At 45.4% G+C, this 15414-nt stretch overlaps 1 protein-coding gene and 1 long non-coding RNA gene across 8 annotated transcripts in view; one reads left to right on the top strand and one right to left on the bottom strand.

The window, feature by feature from the left end:
- IL21R (interleukin 21 receptor) overlaps positions 1–13410 on the top strand; it is a 58372-nt gene extending 44962 nt beyond the window's left edge. For 3 of the 7 annotated variants that reach the window (XM_051631783.1, XM_051631781.1, XM_051631788.1), the window contains 8 exons: positions 2905–2995; positions 3326–3434; positions 4803–4996; positions 5676–5812; positions 6122–6296; positions 7461–7575; positions 8583–8667; positions 9170–13410. In XM_051631783.1, coding sequence (XP_051487743.1) covers positions 2905–2995; positions 3326–3434; positions 4803–4996; positions 5676–5812; positions 6122–6296; positions 7461–7575; positions 8583–8667; positions 9170–9721 — 1458 coding nt within the window. In that variant the 3' untranslated portion in view covers positions 9722–13410. The remainder of the gene's footprint in view (positions 1–2904; positions 2996–3325; positions 3435–4802; positions 4997–5675; positions 5813–6121; positions 6297–7460; positions 7576–8582; positions 8668–9169) is intronic. The other 4 variants (XR_007890844.1, XM_051631784.1, XM_051631786.1 and 1 more) reach the window with 4 other exon arrangements.
- LOC127390336 (uncharacterized) lies at positions 13376–15128 on the bottom strand. Its single transcript, XR_007890849.1, has 2 exons — positions 15057–15128; positions 13376–14796 (listed from the first exon to the last, which is right to left on the bottom strand). It is a non-coding gene; the product is annotated as an uncharacterized LOC127390336 (long non-coding RNA).
- Between the last annotated feature and the right edge of the window lie 286 nt (positions 15129–15414).

Genomic DNA, 15414 nt, shown 5'->3' with positions numbered 1-15414 from the left:
GAGAAGGTACTTTTATATTCAGCAAATTACTTGGCTAAGTGTTAACCCTTTAATAGATGTTCCTCAGTTTCTCCATCACTAATGAGTAATTGCAAATGCAGCTACTTCAGCTCAATCTGATAATCGGAGCAGTTTTTCATTGGTTCTTGAGATTATCTTTAAAATCAGGTACAGTAAGATCTGCTTTATTATGCCACTGCTGCCTGATCTTCAAACCGCACAACTTAAACTATCAAGGCACAGAACCAGTGCGAAAAGTGAAGTTTCCTTTGAGCTGGTAAGACAGTTTAATATATTTCTGTGCTATGAATGCTGGTAAATAATGATAGGATACATCTACTGAGCTAAGATACTGAAAAATAACTTATTTACCTAAAAGTGAAATTCTCTATTGTTTCTTGTACTAGGTACCTAGAACAACAAAACCACCAGAAAGGTCTTTGTGCTTTTGTTCTGCTAGATTGCTGAGCACAAAACCACTCTATTGCATTAATTCTGATACAGATTGCGCAAGAAAAAACCACTATCTTGAGTAAATTATTTTTAGGTACTCCTCTCTGACTGAAACAGATTAATGTAAATGAATGCAGTCAAAATAGCCCTCAGAAAAAATATGCTTTTTAATGTATGTAAGTGTATATATGTATGTATGAATATGGCTTTATTGCAGTAGTCATCCTTTGTAGCAGCTTCTTTTTCAGCCTCTGGGATCCAGGTCTGTCAAATCTAGAAGTACATAGCTGTTTGTGACCATCAAATTGTGGAAAAACAGCTCTCCAAAGACGAAGGGAGAAACAGACTCATTGCACGGGGTTCTTTCTGATACTCTGTGCAGATGAGATCTTTCTTCTCCGTATGCATGCTGATCGTGCGAGTCTACTATGTGCACTTGACATACTTCTTTCAGACATATGCTTAGAGGCCTAGATATTTAGGAGGTTGATAATCTATTTTTCTTAAAGCACCTACAAAATAACTCTTTGTAGGCAGGGATGACTGAAGGAGTGCCCATGATAAATGATCATGCTCAGCAGCACAATGATTGCTCTGGAGAACGTGCACTTGGGAATGTCCTAATGCATGAGGGACCTGCACGTGGGCAGAGACACTGTTCCTGCCACTGTTGTACTTCACAGGTGCCAGTCAGTGTCCTGCCCTTCTTTAGTGCCTGTTGGTGCTGTCTCTGGAAGAGGTTGAAGGAAGGAATTGTGGCCAAGGGAGAGCAGGTCAGTTATGACTAATGGAAGCAGAGTGTTTGTGGGTCTCAAAGACCCACTGTGCACCACTCACTGTGTCTTGCTGTGGGAGAGACAGTGAGCAGAGAATATTTTGGAACAGCTCAAACCACTGCCAAATCAGAGCCTGAAGCTTCTGACTTCCACTAAGATTTGGGTGAGCCATCTTTCTGTTTGTGTGTTCTACGGGGCCCCCTGAATGTGAGGGTTAGCCAGAACTTTGGAACTGGATTTCTGGTAATACATAAACAGATACATCAGTGGCAGTCAATCACCTGTCTTTCTGTTGATAAGCAGCTGAGAGCATCTGGAAAATCTGTGTTGTACAGATTCTAGTTAAAATAACTTGAAATGACTTTTGGGAAAAGGAGGCAGCTGATGGAAGCACAGGAGGGGAGGGCAAAGGCATAGCTGAAAGGCCTCATTGTCTTGAGCAGGTAATAGGCAGAACACTGCCCTGGAAACATACAGAAAGCATGGAAACACCATTGCCACCAGCCTGAGACCACCTGGGAACTCAAGATCACCAGTCAGCATCTGGTGCTGAACCAACACCTGGATTGGTGGCAGCATACCTGCTGTATCATTTCAGGGCTTTCTTTCAGCTGTTTGGTCTCTTTCTTTCCTGCAGAATGAAGGTGGTTCTTTCCCTTCCTCTGACACCTCCTACACCTACAAGTTTCACGAGGCTTTTTTGCCTTCACCCTTAACTCAGCAGTGTTGCAGAAACTGGGCATTAGAACAAACAAAAAAACATCAAGCAGCCTGGCTAGGACGTTGATTTGTCTTCCAGTCCTTCAGCTGCTGTAGTAGTGCCCTTGCTGCTTGCACTGGCCACAGGGTCCACCAGTGAGATGGATTCTATTTTTTTTTTTTTTTTAAGATACCTAACCAAGATGTATAGCCTACAGTTTATCACATTAGCAATTACCTGGAAATACTTGGTCCTGTTTAGTAATCTTGACCTATGTTAGTGTGCCTGAACAAGTTCTTGTAAGTACATGTATCATTCTACTTAATGCAGCTCTCTCTCTTTCATATTTAGTCAGTCTTACTGTATTTATCACAGGGATCAAATGCAACCTGATTAGAATGATAAGCTGGAAAGACTTTGTGCCTCCCAGCCTCCCTCAGTTAAAATCAGCTAACGGTGACGCTTCCTTTTGACAACCCCCACTCTGAAGACAACCTGCAGCAAAACAGGACATTTAAGAAAAACCCAGAAATGGTGGAGGCCAAAGAGATTAATTTTCTCTTGATCGGACTCTGAAATACTGTAATTATTTTACTATTTAATGCAGAAAAGGGACACTATAAGCTGGTATAATTACAGGAAAGAGGTTGGTATGTGGATGCTGCTGACTAGCTTTGTGAAATTTGGGACTAGAAGGATACTGTTGGTCATAAACCAGATACCAAAAAATGCATGAAGAAGGAAAGATGGAAAACCTCCCTGCCCCTATCAAATGGCAGGAATTAATAACTTCCTTTCAGGGAGCTGGTGTTTCAAAGTACTTCCATCAGGAGAGCAGTTCCCACAGAAGAAATTATACAGCTCAGTTGCTGCTCTAACAGAGTCCAGGTCAGCTTGTGTCAGGGCAAGTAGCTAAATCTTCAGTCTGCTGGTACAAATACTGACGAACTGTTTCTAACAGTTGCTCTGTTTTAGATACTGTCTGGAATGGGAGGACATGTGTGGCAGCTGGGCCTCCAGCTGTGCATTACTGCCGTGCTGCTCTTTGGTGGAGGAAGAGGGGGAGGTAAGAGGAGATCTGGAGTAGATCCACTGTGGGAAGAGAGGCACTTGTATGTGCTCCTGTCTCATCCACAGACCCTCAAGCACTTTCCCAAGTCCCAGGAACTGATACACCAGGCTGACAATGCAGGCCTGGGGAGCTGAGCAAGTGCTGGGCAGCAGAACCGTCCCTGCCCTAAGACCTTACCCTCCTCTTGTGCAGTGCGGTGCAGAACGAGAGAGGAAGAAGGTCACGAGAAAGGACAGACGAGGTGTCTGACGGAAGCACCAGTGATGGTGTGATGCACCGATGTGCTGAGCAAGGCCTCACAGCTCTGGTCTCCTTCCTCCGCAGAGTTCCCGGGCAGCCTGAGCTGCCTGAATAACTACGTGACTACTGTGAGCTGCACCTGGGCAACAGAGGAGCCCGTGGGCGACGGACCGTTCTACCTGCACTTCACCAAGTAGGGGCTGCACGGCGGGACCTGCCTGAGCCGGGCAGGGGGGCGGGACGGGCGGGGGCGGGATGCGCGGGGGCGGCCCGGGCCGGGCTCTGGTCCCCGCGCAGCTGGAGCTCCCGGCACCGCCGGCCCTGCCAGCCCAGCCGCCTGCGCTGCCTCCGGACCCGCTCCCGTCCCTCCCTTCCGTGGACCCGTGGCCTCGGGGTGCCCCGCGCGCGGCTGCGGGATCTGATGCAGCTCAGGGCGGTCTGTCCGTCCAGTGTTCCCTTTGGGAAGGGGCCCTGGGCGCAGAGCCTTCCCTGCGCAGCCTCTGCTCCCCATGACCTGGGCACTTCCAGAGCCCATCCTACAGGAATCTGCAGAATCAGTTTCTAATCGCTTTTTGTCTTGTTGCCTAGAAATGAAACACTTAGTGGTTTAATCTAAATTAGTTCATATATATATATTCATAAACACAGAAGAATGTCGAGTCTGGTGATTTATAAGCTTTAATAATAGATTTAGAATATTATGTGAATAATTTTTCCTCTAACAGAAGAAATCAGATGAATAGTTTGCTAGTTGGTAGGCTAATCAGCATTCTGATCTGCTAGTTTGAAATGAATATGTTTAGATTATTTAATAACATCTTGACTACAAATAACTACTGAACTATTACATGAGGGTAATCCACCTGGGCAGTATATTCTGGTAAGGTTAAGTCAAAAATACCCTAACTCTTAAAGATAATGGGGTTTAGATCTATGAAAAAATGCCAAGCTGATAAACTACAGTATCCCAGTTTATTTTGGGGTCACATGCAACATGAAAAATGTGCTAGTAAATGGCTACATTAGATAATCTAATAATATAAGACTGATCTTTGGAGCTATTTCCCCAAGATTACATTTTCTGTCATTTATGCTGTGCGGAAGCTTGTGAATATGGAAAAAAAACACAACACTCCAAACAAACCAACCTCAGACATGTTTTGCTGTCAATATTGGTTTGTTCATAGTGAAAGAGGCTTTAATGTACAACTTGTTAGCTCTGTGCTGTGCACTTGTAACCAACTGTCCACCCACTCCAACCCCCCTACACCAGCTGCTTTCCTAGCATCAACACACAAGAGCCCTCTCACTTTCAGAGGGAGCTGGGGGCAGGTACTGGGCTCCTGGCAGCTGCTGAGAGACGTGGTGCTCTGAGGAGTGAGGTTGTGAAGGTGTCTCCTTCCTCCCTCGTCAGCCCTGCTGCCCAGCCAGCTTTAGCATTGCTTTCTCTTCTGTCTGCACTAGAAGCTGATGTTCTTTCAAAAAGGCAGTGCTGTGCTTAAGCTGTCACCCATCTTTCATAAACTGAAAAGCACTTCATCATGTGATTTAAACTTTCTAGCCTCTGGTCAAAGGGACACAATGCCAGCTGCAAACTGAATGCCCGAGGAAGAATGCAGAATCAGTACCACTGCACAATCCAGTTAGCCAGCCAGATCTTGGAAGAAGATGGTTACAGAGTCTCTCTCCAAGGCAACTTCTTTGGATGCAATCACACATACGTTGCCTTTCCAGAGTACAGTCCCCGCGAGCACAGTAAGTAGGAGCTGGGGCGGCTGCGGCTCTGCCAAGCAGCTCTGGGGTAGGTCTGATACGTTCTCTAACAAAAGGTGCCCCAAAGACAGCAAGCGAAAAATAACAGAAACAGGTGCCCAGCACTGCAGAGTGCAACATGTGGAGTTCCTCAGCAAGAATGCAGTCCCAGTATTCCTCCATTCTTTTCCAGGACTTGAGACAGCGCTGGCTCTGGAGCATCTTTCAAGTATACTTCTCACATCATGTTTTCTTGTGCCATGGATAATGTACAACTGGATTGATAAACAGCTGGACATTTTTTTTAAATAAATGAAGTCATGAGGAATCAAAGTCATGGATATAATTAAATGTCCCATGGTCTGGTACTTCAGATAAATGATCTAGTATTCAAAATCTCAGGGCCTGTCTGTATTAGTGGTATGTTGGAAGAGCAGAATGTGAGATCCAAAGACGTTCTTTGCTTGCAGGACTGCCCCCAGGGGCTATTTGAGTTATCACTAATTCATCTCTGTACTGTAGCTGCTCTGATCTACCCTGTAAGTTAATTTGGTCTATTGCTGGTCTTAGTATCACTCTTTAGCTTTATCTCCCAAGACTTTAGTCAGCCCAGTATCATGCATCTCACTCTGTGGTGTTCATGTCCCAAATACTGTGAATAAACCTACCTCTCTATTTGCAGTAAAACTTGACCCACCTTTGAACATCCAGAGCAACATCACTGCCAGCAAGTGTCAGATATCTTGGAGTGTACCTTGGTATCTCATTGAAATTCTTCAATATGAGTTGCAGTTTAAGGAGTCCAGCATGTCCTGGCAGGTAATTGGACGAGGCACAACAGCCTTGCCACTCAGCTCAGGGCCTTCTGGTGGCTGACTGGTGTAAGCTGGCCTTCTGGTTTCCCACATCAAAGCTGAAAGATTTTATATGAAACATCAATACCAAAGATCAATAAATCTTTCCCTGAACCCTGTGTGCAGAAGTCATCCATTATCATGCAAGGCCTCTTCTTGCATGCAAGAAAAGAGGATTTGGAAAACCGGGGGGGAGCGGGGCAGGAAAAGAGTATTTAAAGGACAATCCCTTTGCCCAGTCTTGTTAACATAAATTCTTTTTAATACTTTGCAGGTTGCATTGAACAAGACTCTGACCAGTTCACTGCCACGGGTAGAAATAGAAGCCTCAGAGCTTCGCCGTGGCGTTGCCTACATTGCACGAGTTCGCTGCAAAGTCTCTGAAAATGAGGATTCATACCATAGTCAGTGGAGTGAGTGGAGCCAGACAACAGTGTTCCAAAGAGCAGGTACAAAGAATGTTGGTTTTACCTTAATTCATGTCTTTTCATATCCATGTTCATATCCTTGTAACATAGAATCATCATAGAATGGTTTGAGTTGGAAGGGACCCTAAAGATCATCTAGTTTAAACCCCCTGCATGGGCAGGGACACCTCCCATCAGACCAGACTGCTCCAAGCCCCATCCAACCTGCCCTTCAACACTTCCAGGGTTGGAGCAGCCACAGCTTCTCTGGGCAACCTGTTCTAGTGTCTCACCACCTTCACACTAAATAACTTCCTCCTAATGTCTAACCTAAATCTCCCCTCTTCCAGTTTTGATCCATTACTTCTTGTACTTTCACTCCCTCCCCTTGTCCAAAGTCCTTCCCCAGCTTTCCTGGAGCCCCTTCAAGCACTGGAAGGTGCTCTAAGGTCTCCCTGGAGCCTTCTCTTCTCCAGGATGAACAGCTCAAACATTCTAAGCCTGTCCTTGTAGGATAGCTGCTCCAGCCCTTGAATCATTTCTGTGGCCCTTCTATTGACTTTCTCCATGAGCTCCATGTCCTTCTCATGTTGGGGGCTTTGGAATTGGACAGAATATTCCAGGTGGGGTCTCACAAGAGCCAAGTAAAGGGGGAGAATCACCTCCCTTGAGCTGCTGGCTATGCTTCTTTTGATGCAGCCCAGAGCATGGTTGGCTTTCTGAGCTGGCAGGACACACTGCTGCCTCATGTTTAGCTTCTCGTCCCACATCACTCCCAAGTCCTTCTCCTCAGGGATGTTTTCAATCCATTCTCCACCCAGCCTGTGTTTATGCTTGGGATTGTCCTGACCCAGGTGTGGGACCTTGCACTTGACCTGGTTGAGCTTCATGCACTTTGCACAAGCCCACCTCTCCAGCCTGTCAGGGTCCCTCTGGATGGCCTCCCTCCCCTCCCCTCCAGCATGTCAGCCTCACCACACACTTTGCTGTCGCTGGCAAACTTGCTGAGGGGGCATAAATCCTACTGTCCATGTGGCTGATAAAGATGTTGAACAGCACTGGACCCAGTACTGGCCCTTGGTGAGCACCCTTTGTCACCAGTCTGCATCTGGACATCGAGACACTGACCACCACTCTTTGGGCATGACCATCCAGCCAGACCTCCAGACTTTTTATCTATTATTTTTGTGCTGATTCTTTTCCTAGGTGAACTGAAACTGTCTGAAAAGATCCTAAATACCAGAACTATGCAATTCTTGGTCATTCCTCTGAGTTTTGGCACTCTACTCTATTTATTTTGGAACTGCAAGCTTTCTTCAAGGTGTGTTACAGTTTTTTATTAAGTTGCCCTTGACCTTTATAGCTTTAAGAGGGTAAATCAAGTGTCCTTATATCCCTTTTGATTCCTGTTTCTGCTGCACAGACTCAGTCATTTTCAAAAGCTATTTTGACAATCTTGGGACATGCATGTCCCTTGGCTGATGGCAGTTAATGACCTTATGCAGTCCTTAAGGAGACCCAAGGACCTTTGTGGCACCCAAAGTCAGCTGAAGCTCAAGGCTGAGGGTCTCTTGGAGTTGAATAAATTTAAATCCATGGAAATATATAGTTAAGTTTTATGTAGATAAAGTAAAAGTGCATGTTTACAGCAATCCACAAAGGAGTCAAACTGATGCCAGTGTTAAGCTACTTGTGACATACCTTGCAGTAGTCAGTGTGTAAAATACCAAGATAAGCAAATTACACTGACTCAGATTCAGTGTTTCTTAGGTTCTGGGACCAACCTGTACAGATAAAAAAGTTAGAACCTTGGTTCAATCATCCTTTGCAAGTTTTTATGCTGGCAGAGCAAAGGGTAATTATATTGCTCTATGTATGTGTCACTCAGAGAAGCAGGATCCATTATGTCCATATGATAAAATATTTTTAAATTATAGACACTAATAAAGGAGTAGAATGTCTGGCAGAATATCTCTGTCTAGATGCAATGAAAATAGAACTCTGTAAACATTTCCAGAAACAGTGGTTTAGATCAAACAAGTTGCTAAACAAATGCATAAATAGCTCAGTGCTTATAATGAGTAGCACTGAGTGTGCAGCACATAGCACTCCTCAGGAATTTTAAGACTGTGCTTCAGGCTAAAAACATTAAATTCATGCTCAGGAGACAGACAAGGAATTGTATGAGGTGTCAGAAACCATGTGAAATGGGCTTCTCCTGCAAGCTTTGTAAGTGTGGGGTGTTCATCTAATCACTGTGCTGTGTCATTGAGACAAAATACAGATTGTCTGGTTCTTTTTATTTTAAGTGTTGTTTTCTCTGTTCAGGGCAAAAAGCCTGTCATGCTTTAACATTCCCACACCAGCTGCTTTCTTTCAGCCACTCTATAATTTTCACAATGGGAATTTTAAGGTAAGAAATAAGTTTAATTTCTTTCTTATGACCCTCAGTTCATGAGGAGAGGATTTTTTTTTTTTTCCTGGGATTAATCATTCTAGCTTCTGAGCAGAGCTACTGACACATGGTTCTGGTCTTCCTGGGCATTTGCAGTTTCTCAGTTTCCTGCCTCCACATACTAGCAAAAATACTAATGCTTCTGTCCAGATTCCATCTCCTTAGAAATAAAACCCCTCCGTTCACTCTCCCTATCCGTGCTGAACATGAAAGGTGCACCCTGCCTTTGCAAAGCCAAAGCAACAAAAGCAGCTTGCAGTATATTCTGGAGGTGAAATCTTGAAAATTTCTTGTGAAATCTTGTGAAATCAGCAGCTAGATTCTCTAGTCTGTTACTCTAACTTTGCCCAGTAGATTTGCACTAAACTTCTGGAATATTGTGCCCAAGCCATAAAGAAATAAGTTACTTTGCAAATTCCAACTCTAAGCAAAATATCCAACTTACTGATCTTTTCATTAGGACTGGGTTGGACCTAATGAGGCTTGTAGCCAACTCAGAAGAGAAGAGGCCAGCAACTCAAACAGAGTGACTGCAGATGGAGTTTTTTATCTAAACACCCATGAACTGATTTCCCAGATCTCCTTGAAACCTATAGAAAGCTCAAGTCTGGTTGCTGCAGAAGAAAACTTTGTATTTGCCTCAGGTTCAAGCCAGCAGTATGTCCCCAGCAGGTATGTAAGAGCAGAAGAGATAGAAGTAAGACTGGGACTGTTGTTTGCACAAAACCATGCTGAGGGTAGAGTTGGCCAGAAAATCTCTGAAATAATTAAAGCCAACCTTGAGAGTCCTAGCATGGGAAGAAAATATCCCTCTCCCTCACAGCATGGAAAGGATGATTTCCTTGTGCTTCAGGAATCTTTGGAGATAGCAAATGTGTCCTTCAGCAGTAGCGACTATTGTACCTTGTGTGACAATGATACCACAGGAGGTTTGATTCCTGCTGAACTATTGAAGCTCTCCAGTGGTAACAGTCTTATCAAACATCAGAATAAGCAGAGTGACCTTATCTGAGGAATACTGCCTGCAAAGAGCTTTGTGCTGTCCTCTCATCTCCAAACACTGTCTTCACAAGCGGCTTCAATGGTGACTGTGCAGAAAATTACAAACGTATCATTCTTCAGTAAATTCTCAGTTTCTGTACTTCAAAAGAAAATTGTGACCAGCTCCTCTGGCTAGCAAATACTACTGCCACAGGCCTGGCAAGGCCTGGCTCCAGCAACATCTGCCATCTCAGGAGACACATCACCATACCTTCCCTAACTCAACCTCCTAGCAGCAGAAGTCCAGCAACCTCCCAGCCTAAGGAAGCAGCAGCCTGTGAAAGCAATCTTTTTTCCTGAGACTGCCATTAGTCAATGGCCAAATAAAGCAAGAAATCTTTTCCTGGTTAAGTAAGCAGATAAGAGGAGAGCAATTCCAGAGGCAAGATAAGCAAGCTTGCTAATTTTAGTTTACTTTTGTTAAATTTGATCACTGTGTAAATGAAGGACAGAGAATGTTGGTTAGACTTGGAGCAGCCGCATCTTAACAAACAGCCCAATGTGAACTCTCTCAGTTCCAGGTCCACAGCCCCATCACTCCACCTTCTTTGTGTTGCTCTGCTCCTGAGTCATGAAGCCTGTGCTACAGAAGTCTTTATCAGCTCAGGCCTTCCCAGACAAGTGTAGCCCTTGAGTGACTCAGCAGAGTAATATGCTCTTTCTCAGAGCCATCCACACGTTCACTCATCTAGCCAGTAAAAACAGCAAAACCTAAAACCAGTCTGTTTAATCTTTAGTAATTTAATCTAATCTTCATGTCTGTTCCTGCTAGAGGCAGAGCAATTCTGAAGACAGAGGCACTAATCAAGTACAAAGATCTAAACTGTCAGTTCTAAAGCAAGAACCATTATGGTTGACAACATACATATTTATATACTGAGGATCATATTTGGAAAAGAGGAAGAGATGTTCTTTGTATGCTAGGAAAGGGAATGTACACACAGGGCATTTTGTTTGTTCTAACAAGCTGCAAGCAAAAGAGTAACTTGCAACCCAAAATTACAGCACCTGGATTGCTTCTTCCTTTGTTCTCCTCGAGCCAAGTTTATTAACTAAATCCAAAATGCCAGTGTCAAATCTTACCATTTTGGGGCTGGTGAACAGATTGATGGGACCAACACACTGCCTATTTTCAGCGTGTATTGGAGTGCAGCACAGGAACTGCTGTGACAGCATCAGCTCTGTGTCCTAGCACATGTGCAGTGGCCCAGCAGTATGGGATATTTGCCTGTCTAGAAGTGGTGTTTATATTCACAGGGTACTGCAGGCTAAACACAATATGGCCAAATACAGGCAGTGCCAGAGCACAGAAGTAACAGTCAGTACAGTTTAAATTAAAGCAATGAGTTGTCTTTTGTATTATATTCTTCTAACATGGCTTGCCAAATGCTGAAGCCACAGTTGTAAGCCATAGGCAAGCCTAAACAAACCATTAGTTTAAGAAAGGAATTAGAGTATCAATGTGGGCAGCTCAGTGGAGACTTTTTCATAAAATACTTTTGCACTTAAAGGCAGACAAGGGATATTTTCAAAATGAGATTCACAGCAGTGGAAAAAAAAATGAAGAAGGCTTTTGCAAAAATCGGTATCATACCTCACCTGGTCTCAGTGTGCAGAGCTAGTTACTCCATCTCTACAATGAGATGACAGTTCTCAGCAGCTTTTGCACAGGAGTTCCCACAGCTTGATATGTTGCAGGAGGTGCACTGGTGCCAAACACGGAGGTGATACAACCTTTTAACACTTAATACAAGTTTCTTTATACAGTTAAAGATCATAAATGCCATTTAAAGACCACTGATCCTGCCCCACAGCTTTCCTTGCCTTCATTCCCTGAAATCAGCACCGCTGTTACCACCAAACTGAGGATTTTTTTCTGCTGGAGGTAAGGACGAAGTTAGTTGTTTAATCAGCCTTCTGTGGGAGAGAGAAGACAGGATGCATTCTTCCCTGGCTAGGAATTCTTGGACCATCTCTAAGCAAATAAATGCAGTCAATTCAGCAATATTTCAGGGGCTGTAGGGGAGTCACTCAACAACCTGAATGGAACTTGTGTGCATGAACTGAGGAAAGGTCTAGGGTTTCTTTATGATGTGCATGTCTCAGATCTGCTGGCACTTGTTATAGTAAAAAATTTTGCATTCTTGCAATATAGTTGCTTGCATTTGCATACTGTGTATTAAAAATTAATTTATCTCTCTGAGTCTAATACCCAGAGAGCTACATGTGATTTTGCACTTGTACAGTCAATTACAGAAATGCTTTCCCTAGCTTTATGATTCAGGGACTTGAGTGAGAGCACAGCTGGAATACATCTCTGTTGGGAGAACTGCTGTGTGGTCTGTCCTGGTGTCATGGTCTGGAGTGCACCAATAGGTCTCAACTGACTGGTCTCACCTGGGACTCCTACCCACATCCTCTGTGCAGGGCTTGGGAGCTCCATTTAACCTTCATTCCAGTGACATGCTTTGTCTTCAGTTCTGTCTCTGTCATTCCCTGGATGGCCTCTGGAGCTAGGCTTTAGGTAGGCTATATTTTGGATGGGCCCCTTGGGTGGATGTTGTATTTTGTCTCCAGTTCTCTCTCTTGTCCCTGACTCCTGGCTGGACCCTGGACCTCTGCTGCAGCCTTGTTTCCAGCTCTGCCTCCTAGAGAGATGTCGGACCTATCTTAGAGCCCTCTCTCCAGGCCCACCTGCCGCTCCTGGACTCCCTGGTTGGCCCCTGAACCTGGATCATCTCCTCACTGTGCCCAGAGCGTCCCTGAACCGTTACCAGCTTCGGGCTCTGCCCCATCCCCCCCCGCTGCGGGGCCGCCCCCGGCACCAGCCCGCGGGACAGACCCGCAGCAGGGCGGCCGAGCTCTCCGGACGGCTTGCTGCACACTTCTTCTGTTTTCCAAAGGTGTTCTTTCTTACAGTAAAACTTTAAAAAGCAGCAGCGAGATGATCTGTTGCCGCAGCTTCTGCTCCTTGCGCTGCCAAACGCAGCCGGGCGCTGCGGAGCAAGAACCTGCAGCAGCAGCAACCACGGCTGTAAAACACCAGTGCTTTGACCAGAGTAATGGTTCGGGCGTCCCTACAGCTGGAGCAGGCTTCCCCAGGCTGTCTAAATGTGAGGTCATGGGACAGGAGAAGGTTAGCACCCAGGCCTGCAAGAGAAATGTATTTGCACTTGAATTCGGTGCTTGGAAAATCACAAAGACATTTCTGGGTGACGCTGTTGAAGGTCGTACAACCTTGCAGAGCAGGAAGATACTTGTAACTTTAGTAGGCAAAATAATAATATCCTTTTATCAGGAAAGGATAGGCAGAAGATTTGTTGTGTTATCTAAAAAAAAAAGTAAATAAACTGGAATAATGGAAAGTAGAGGCTTATGGACAATATAAATGCTGAATTATGGTAAGGAAAGCAGGAGAAACTCTGCCAGGTAGCATAAAGCCTGAGTGCAGATCAGGGCTTCAACAGTGTCCCAGCGTCTGTGGCTACTGAGCACCCTGTCATTCTGTCGGGTTTCACATGTGAATTCAAATGGACCCTTCTGGCCAAAAGGCAAATTCGTTTCTGTTTGATCTAGCAATTTTTTCCTCTCAACTAGACAGTATTGCAATGGTCCACACAGCTGATTCAACAGTCAGATTTATGTTTATTTATGTCTTTGCGTATTTTTATCAGGCTCAAAAAGCATCAGGCTCATCACACAACTAGTAACATTGATGGATCATAGCTATGATTTCAAATGTTATGCAGCCAAGAGATGGGAACACAAAGAAAAGGAAGGAATGAAGAAGGGCAGACTCCTAATAATATTACACGACTACTCAATTAAGCAGCTTGTGTCAAGACAGTTCTGTCCAGACTTCCCATTCCAGCAGGGCTAACCCAGGCAGACACAATGTCCTGAAGTCACTGGTGTCCAGCTCATCGGGGCTGTGGATCAGCACACTCCTCTCCACCCCTGGGCTGAGCCAAGCAGCACCTGAGGCAGTTTGTTGGGTTCTGCTGTGTAACATCAGACAGAGTAAACTAACATTTTTCTTTACAGAATAACAAAAAAAGGTGACTTCAGAACAGAGGTAGTAAAGCACACACTAGCATCTAAAGCTGCTACATGAAATACCAGTATATCTTATTAAATCAAGCTTTTCAGAATGGAAAACATTAACTGATGCTGTGAACAGTTCTGCTGTGTCATCCTTTGAGATGAGGGCAATGCTTCAGAGTCCAATGGCTTCATCTTACAGAGTTCAGGGGATCAGATCTGAAGGAAAACTTAAGCAGTTGAGATTTGTATCTCTTGCTCAGTTGAAAACAAATGGAGAAACTAAAATTATATAGAAAAGGGGGCAAGAAGAAAACGTGCATCTGTAGTGTAATGGGTTGAAGGATACAGCACCCTCTTTCTGTTTCAGTAGAATAATACAGTTTAACAATTAATAAAACTACTGTGATTAATTTAAACAAGATTATAGTGGCACACACAAAATTTGAGTCAAAATTCTGCAGGATCAGATGGAATTTGCCCTGAAGTATTTTTTTCAAAAACAAAAAAACCCCACACAAACTGTAAGTAACTACCTGAAGCAGTCTCTATAATGTTGGAAGTTATTTCTCAGAAGCTGTGCAGAAGAAGAAGCCCAGAGGACTTTTGAAAGACAAACGGTTTCATCTTTAAATGTAGGAAAAATAGGCCCCAAAATTACTGTAATCCAACTAGCTTGACTTCATTCTTTGAAAAGATTCTAAAATAAATTACTATTTTATTTCTTTTAACATAGAGAGGATTAATAGTAAAATAATTCACTTGCTGATGATGGGGAAGAAGTAGATATAATTTTGTAAGATATTTTACATAAGAGACCAGTGATTTCAGAACGGTAGCAAGAACTCGCTTAATTCTACAGGTAAGAAAGGTGGCTGCAGTGAATCGTGTCTTGAGGTCTAGGCACGTGCCCTCATCCAGATGTGATCTGCTCAGCTGGAGAGAATGCGGGCACAGCAGAGGGGCTGTACCAGCGCAAAGCACGTTGTGACCGGCTGTTCTTGTCTGCTGAAGAAAAGGAAAATAATCCTCCTGGAAAGCCGGTTTAGGCGGGACGTTGCAAACCTCTTTCTCAAGACGGCAGCTCAGGGCTGGACACGCTGCCCCGGGCCCCGCACCCCCTGCACCCCGCAATCCCGCACACCCCGCACCCCCCGCGCACCCCGCAATCCCGCACCCCCCGCATACCGCACACTCCCCGTACACCCCGCGCACCCCGCAATCCCGCACACCCCGCGCACCCCGCAATCCCACACTCCCCGCACACCGCACACTCCCCGCACACCCCGCGGCGGGGCCGGGGCCGGGGGCGGGGGGTGTGTCCGTGCCGCGGGCCCCGCCCTCTGACGTCAGCACGCCGCCGCTGCGCAGCGCTCCTGCGCGTGGCACGTAACCCGGATGTGAGCGTGGGCGGGGCCGAGAGGCCGCGCTGCCAGGCCGCCCCGCCCTCTTCCGCCCTCACCTGCCCGGCCTGACGGGCCCCGCGGAGGCAGCGTCACCCACGGAGCTGCGCATGCGCTTGGCGGCGGGAGACACTGAACTCGACGAGCCGCGCTGTCCTGGCTCGTACGTGAGCGGCAGGTGGAGTGGCCAATGGGCGGGCGCGTCGCGCGGAAGTCCCGC

Source organism: Apus apus, chromosome 14 (genome assembly GCF_020740795.1).
Source record: "Apus apus isolate bApuApu2 chromosome 14, bApuApu2.pri.cur, whole genome shotgun sequence".
NCBI lineage: Eukaryota > Metazoa > Chordata > Aves > Apodiformes > Apodidae > Apus > Apus apus.
Note: the sequence above shows the minus strand (reverse complement) of the source record. Positions and strands in the feature narration are given on the sequence as shown.